The sequence below is a fragment of the Silurus aristotelis genome (genome assembly GCF_946808225.1).
Source record: "Silurus aristotelis genome assembly, chromosome: 23".
Classification (NCBI taxonomy): Eukaryota; Metazoa; Chordata; class Actinopteri; order Siluriformes; family Siluridae; genus Silurus; species Silurus aristotelis.
Genome location: NC_139596.1, coordinates 442,481 through 449,342, shown reverse-complemented (window position 1 = coordinate 449,342; position 6,862 = coordinate 442,481). Strand labels below are relative to the sequence as shown.

Here is a 6,862-nt window from a genome sequence, read left to right as displayed (position 1 = left end):
CTCAGAGGTCTTTGCACAGTAATGCAGTGGTCTGTTGCAGGACTCTAATGATTGAATTCTAGCTTCAATCTGTGATTCATATGACTGTTATATCCTCTGTGTATATTGATATTTCTACTTTAGCACAGTGCAGAGAAAACCAGAGCCACTGTGTTCAGGGGGAAGAACAGCAAGCTGACTCAGCATCACTGGTGCCGACACCAAAGCCAGTGTAGGCACCGAAAAAGAAAAGAAAACACTTTATATGAGAAGATGTATAAATGTTTGTAGTTACTGAAACACTCTGATTGGACAGTTAGACTGCAGTGTGGATTTAATAATTAAACTGTGTTTATTATCTGCCTGTTATACATGTTGTTTAACCAGTGGCAGGTTGTCAGGGTCAGTAAGTCCTTCACTGCTCAGCATTATCATGGTCTGCAAACTGCACAAACTCAAATATATCAGTGTGGGTTTAATAGCTGGGTTTTATTATTATTATTATTATTATTATTATTGTTATTTTACATTGGCTGACAGAGGAGAAGAAATTGATTTGGACACTGTGTATGTAGAAATACCACAGTGGAGTGTGTGTGTGCGTGTGTGTGTGTGTGTGTGTGTGTGTGTGTGTGTGTGTGTGTGTGCAGATGACGTACCAGTAGTAGTTAAAAAAAAATCACATGCATTCCTTGTGGTTGCAAAGAATATGAGAAGGTGGATGAGCTTTTTCTTTCATTTCCTTACATCACTGCGTCCACCACAGCATGGCAGCACACAGGGGAACATTATCCTCTTCTTCTAAATATTATTACTACACTCTTATCAACTCTCCACATCCAACACCTTCTTCTTGAACAAAGAAATAAACAGTTAAATTATTAGTACATTTTGAAACATTTGCTTTTATTTCAGACTCATGGTAGAAAGCTGGCATCATCATCGTCATCATCATCATCATCATCAGAGGGAAACAGGAACAAAGCCACATCTAAAACCAAGAAAAAAATCCTGAAGATCTCATTCCTCTTTCTTGACCATTCTAGTTCTTCTTTTATCTGTTTTTACTGCAGTTTATTTTTTCTCACGTGCATTTCCTCTTAGCTCCACCCATCAGCTCTCTGTAGTGGTGTGATGCAGGACCTGTCTGCTGTCCTGACCTTCACTAAACTGTCTGGCAGCAGCAGGCAGTCGACTTCTTCAGCCTGACTTATGATAGAAGATACTTTATGATAGAAATACAGAGGATGTCCTACACCGGCCATATCACCATTTAACCCTGATAATAAACTGTTAGTCTTTCATCTGATCTCATCTCCTCCTGCACTGCTGCATCAGAAGAATTAGTGATAGATCCAGGCAATGTCTAGTTTTGGTGCTGGTTCTATTTAACCTGGAGCTCATTCTCCTCCAAACCCCAGGACTCAGGTTTCCTCCACTTTACTCAGCATCACCACACTCTTAGTGTGGCTGAAATCTCAACATGTGAACATCTGGAAAGCCTCTCAGTGCTCTCAGGGTTTGTGGGTATTGAGGTGTCACTCACCACGGCGTATCCTCCATCACTCTTCCATCCAAATTCAGCACATGGACACGAGACGTGTGTTTGGCTTCATGTAGATTCACTGCTTCCTGTGTAATGTGTGTGTTATGTCCTAAAACAAAGACATTATGTACTGTTTTGTGTGTGTGTGTGTGTGTGTGTGTGTGTGTGTGTGTGTGTGTGTGTGTGTGTGTGGAGACTCAGTAGAACTCAGCAGCAGCAGTACTGATAAAGAACGGGTTTTATTCATTACAGATCTCACATTCATTCCATCACACAGTGCTGATGGTATAAATAATTCAGGAGCAGAATTGTGATGTCATTAAGAACAGAACCAGTAGAACACTTCATCTCAGGGCTCCACAAACACCGGGCCACAGACCGGTACCGGGCCCTGGATCATTTGGTCCCGGGCCCTGGATCATTTCATTGGTTTGCAGGTGTTTTATTTATTTTTTTTGTGATCATTAAATGAGTAATTAAATCATATGTATAATATTAATATGATATTCATGTTATTGTGTGGAGTTGAGCACAGGCTCCGCCCCCTGGGCCATGGAACAAATGTCCTGTGTTAAAATGGTCGCTGGTGAAAAAAGAAGTTTGTGGAGCACTGCTTTATCTGATTATTAGAACTGAATGAACATTTCACCATCAGTGACGTGTGTGATTCCACGTGAACATCCTGAGTGGTAGCTGCAACTGAGATAACACTCAGTTTGGGATGTTAGATTTGATCTGATCTGATCTGATTGTTCAGTTAAAGTCTCTGAGAGTCTGATTGGTTGGTTTGGGGTTTCAGTTGCTGCTGTCGTCTCCGACCACCATGCTGCTGTACATCTTCTGCTGCTCCTTTTTAAACGTGTCCTTCACTTTGGCTCTCTTGAGACCACCATCCCTGCACACACACACACACACACACACACAGTTACAATGCAAGCATGTCACTATATATAGATTTGATGGAACGGGTATAAATAAGGTGATGCCAAACCAGGACAGATCCACCAGTCCTCCCTGTCTCGCAATCAAAGACTTCACTCTGTTAGCGAACTGCACTGCATCCTCTTCTTCCTGTTCATACAGGAAATCACTCATCAACACATATAACACCATTTATAACTGAAATACCAAGGAATTTAACTCACTGAGGGCTTTTAAAAAAAAACATTTATTCACACATCTATCTGTCTGTCTGTCTGTCTGTCTGTCTGTCTGTCTGTCTGTCTGTCTGTCTGTCTGTCTTGTGCCCCCTTACCTGCTGTGTCATGGGTGGAAGGTACCAGACGTTACAGACGATGGCCCAACTCGTCATCATGCGCAGCAGGTAACTCACCATGCTGTATTTCCCACTGTTCCAGAACGCATCACCAAACAGTGGGTCGTACTGCACGCACACACACACACACACACACACACTGCAGTGATTAGGATGCGTGTGTGGTGTGTGTTGTTGTACAGGGTGGTTGTGGTTAGTACTGGAGGCAGGTGTTTTATACCTTGATAGCTACGGGGTAGATGGTGCCTCCGATCTCAAAACTGCCCTTTTTAAACATCATGACAGACGTGTTATTGATGCAGGTTCCTGTGTGCAGAGAGAGAGAGAGAGAGAGAGAGAGAGAGAGAGAGAGAGAGAATCACACTACAGGTGAGAAATCCAGTTATTAGTGTAGACTCCGCCTACTTTATCCACCTGATCATGTAAAAAAAAATGTAAACTGTGTAAATCCTGGTATTAAATTAGCCGATACATTTTATCTGCACAAATGGATATTTAGAAGCTGATAACACACACACACACACACACACACACACACACGTGCAAACACACATACTTGGGTTTACTCTCTTTACCTTCAGGGAAAATGAGGATGGGGAGCTTGTTTTTGTCGTTTATGTGATCCTTCAGTCTGTGCACACACATGCACGCATGCACACACACACACACACACACACACACACACACACACACACACACAGAAAACATGGTAATTATATGCTTTTTGTGAAATGTGTGTTCATGTTAGTGCTGTGTTGTTCCACCTTTGTGTCACCAGGTGGCGATCTTTTATCTCAGCTCTCTCAAACCAGATGTGTGGACACGCTCGCACCATCGCTCGCTGAACCACACCCATCAGACCGCCATGGACCTGCCCCACCTGTCAATCAAACACACAACACACAATGGAGGCTTTTCTCAGAAATGATCAGTGGAAATAGTGAGAGTGGAAGGTGTTATTCATAAAGCAGTGTCTAGTTTGGGGTTTTGGTTCAACAAAACCTGGAGATCATTCTTCTCCAGACCACATAATGTAGGTTTAGGCAACATTACTCCACATTTCTCCACATATCTCCACATTTCTCCACATTTCTCTCACTCTGGCTCATTTGACGTGTGATGAACATCAGAAAAGATGTGTTTTGGCTCTCAGTGTTTGTGATCACGGAGACTTTACTCACCATGGCGTATCCTCCATCATTGGCCAGAATCACAACATCGATAGGAGACGTGTGATTGGCTACACAGATTCCTCCTTTTCTCGGTTTGTTCTCTCTGAAACAGTGTTAGATATGTTACACAATCCTGTGTGTAGTAGTGGTGCACATGCTGTTACTGAGAGTGTGTGTAGTTGTTGGGCAGGTGTAGTGTGATGTAGTAGTGTGTAGTTGTTGGGCAGGTGTAGTGTGATGTAGTAGTGTGTAGTTGTTGGGCAGGTGTAGTGTGATGTAGTAGTGTGTAGTTGTTGGGCAGGTGTAGTGTGATGTAGTAGTGTGTAGTTGTTGGGCAGGTGTAGTGTGATGTAGTAGTGTGTAGTTGTTGGGCAGGTGTAGTGTGATGTAGTAGTGTGTAGTTGTTGGCAGGTGTGATGTGATGTAGTAGTAGTGTGTAGTTGTTTGGCAGGTTTGGTGTGATGTAGTAGTGTGTAATTGTTGGGCAGGTGTAGTGTGATGTAGTAGTGTGTAGTTGTTGGGCAGGTGTAGTGTGATGTAGTAGTGTGTAGTTGTTGGGCAGGTGTGATGTGATGTAGTAGTGTGTAGTTGTTGGGCAGGTGTAGTGTGATGTAGTTGTTGGGCAGGTGTAGTGTGATATAGTAGTGTGTAGTTGTTGGGCAGATGTAGTGTGATGTAGTAGTGTGTAGTTGTTAAGCAGGTGTAGTGTGATGTAGTAGTGTGTAGTTGTTTGGCAGGTGTAGTGTGATGTAGTAGTGTGTAGTTGTTTGGCAGGTGTAGTGTGATGTAGTAGTGTGTAGTTGTTTGGCAGGTGTAGTGTGATGTAGTAGTATGTAGTTGTTTGGCAGGTTTGGTGTGATGTAGTAGTGTGTAGTTGTTTGGCAGGTTTGGTGTGATGTAGTAGTGTGTAGTTGTTGGGCATGTGTGGTGTGATGTAGTAGTGTGTAGTTGTTGGGCAGGTGTACTGTGATGTAGTAGTGTGTAGTTGTTGGGCAGGTGTAGTGTAATGTAGTAGTGTGTAGTTGTTGGGCAGGTGTAGTGTAATGTAGTAGTGTGTAGTTGTTGGGCAGGTGTAGTGTGATGTAGTAGTGTGTAGTTGTTGGGCAGGTGTAGTGTAATGTAGTAGTGTGTAGTTGTTGGGCAGGTGTAGTGTAATGTAGTAGTGTGTAGTTGTTGGGCAGGTGTGATGTGATGTAGTAGTGTGTAGTTGTTGGGCAGGTGTAGTGTGATGTAGTTGTTGGGCAGGTGTAGTGTGATATAGTAGTGTGTAGTTGTTGGGCAGATGTAGTGTGATGTAGTAGTGTGTAGTTGTTAAGCAGGTGTAGTGTGATGTAGTAGTGTGTAGTTGTTTGGCAGGTGTAGTGTGATGTAGTAGTGTGTAGTTGTTTGGCAGGTGTAGTGTGATGTAGTAGTGTGTAGTTGTTTGGCAGGTGTAGTGTGATGTAGTAGTATGTAGTTGTTTGGCAGGTTTGGTGTGATGTAGTAGTGTGTAGTTGTTTGGCAGGTTTGGTGTGATGTAGTAGTGTGTAGTTGTTTGGCAGGTTTGGTGTGATGTAGTAGTGTGTAGTTGTTTGGCAGGTTTGGTGTGATGTAGTAGTGTGTAGTTGTTGGGCATGTGTGGTGTGATGTAGTAGTGTGTAGTTGTTGGGCAGGTGTACTGTGATGTAGTAGTGTGTAGTTGTTGGGCAGGTGTACTGTGATGTAGTAGTGTGTAGTTGTTGGGCAGGTGTAGTGTGATGTAGTAGTGTGTAGTTGTTGGGCAGGTGTGATGTGATGTAGTAGTGTGTAGTTGTTGGGCAGGTGTAGTGTGATGTAGTTGTTGGGCAGGTGTAGTGTGATGTAGTAGTGTGTAGTTGTTGGGCAGGTGTAGTGTGATGTAGTAGTGTGTAGTTGTTGGGCAGGTGTGATGTGATGTAGTAGTGTGTAGTTGTTGGGCAGGTGTAGTGTGATGTAGTTGTTGGGCAGGTGTAGTGTGATAGTAGTGTGTAGTTGTTGGGCAGATGTAGTGTGATGTAGTAGTGTGTAGTTGTTAAGCAGGTGTAGCGTGATGTAGTAGTGTGTAGTTGTTTGGCAGGTGTAGTGTGATGTAGTAGTGTGTAGTTGTTTGGCAGGTGTAGTGTGATGTAGTAGTGTGTAGTTGTTTGGCAGGTGTAGTGTGATGTAGTAGTATGTAGTTGTTTGGCAGGTTTGGTGTGATGTAGTAGTGTGTAGTTGTTTGGCAGGTTTGGTGTGATGTAGTAGTGTGTAGTTGTTGGGCATGTGTGGTGTGATGTAGTAGTGTGTAGTTGTTGGGCAGGTGTACTGTGATGTAGTAGTGTGTAGTTGTTGGGCAGGTGTAGTGTGATGTAGTAGTGTGTAGTTGTTGGGCAGGTTTAGTGTGATGTAGTAGTGTGTAGTTGTTGGGCAGGTGTGATGTGATGTAGTAGTGTGTAGTTGTTGGGCAGGTGTAGTGTGATGTAGTTGTTGGGCAGGTGTAGTGTGATATAGTAGTGTGTAGTTGTTGGGCAGATGTAGTGTGATGTAGTAGTGTGTAGTTGTTAAGCAGGTGTAGTGTGATGTAGTAGTGTGTAGTTGTTTGGCAGGTGTAGTGTGATGTAGTAGTGTGTAGTTGTTTGGCAGGTGTAGTGTGATGTAGTAGTATGTAGTTGTTTGGCAGGTTTGGTGTGATGTAGTAGTGTGTAGTTGTTTGGCAGGTTTGGTGTGATGTAGTAGTGTGTAGTTGTTGGGCATGTGTGGTGTGATGTAGTAGTGTGTAGTTGTTGGGCAGGTGTACTGTGATGTAGTAGTGTGTAGTTGTTGGGCAGGTGTAGTGTGATGTAGTAGTGTGTAGTTGTTGGGCAGGTGTAGTGTGATGTAGTAGTGTGTAGTTGTTGGGCAGGTGTGATGTGA

The 6,862-nt window shown here is 43.3% G+C and overlaps 1 protein-coding gene across 4 annotated transcripts in view; it reads right to left on the bottom strand.

The window, feature by feature from the left end:
- Positions 1-1,745: 1,745 nt before the first annotated feature.
- Positions 1,746-6,862, bottom strand: part of agpat9l (1-acylglycerol-3-phosphate O-acyltransferase 9, like) — an 8,928-nt gene continuing 3,811 nt past the window's right edge. For all 4 annotated transcript variants that reach the window (XM_083527132.1, XM_083527131.1, XM_083527130.1 and 1 more), the window contains 7 exons: positions 3,983-4,076; positions 3,566-3,681; positions 3,377-3,432; positions 3,022-3,107; positions 2,781-2,909; positions 2,517-2,596; positions 1,746-2,420 (listed from right to left, as the gene is read on the bottom strand). In XM_083527132.1, coding sequence (XP_083383258.1) covers positions 2,321-2,420; positions 2,517-2,596; positions 2,781-2,909; positions 3,022-3,107; positions 3,377-3,432; positions 3,566-3,681; positions 3,983-4,076 — 661 coding nt within the window. In that variant the 3' untranslated portion in view covers positions 1,746-2,320. The remainder of the gene's footprint in view (positions 2,421-2,516; positions 2,597-2,780; positions 2,910-3,021; positions 3,108-3,376; positions 3,433-3,565; positions 3,682-3,982; positions 4,077-6,862) is intronic.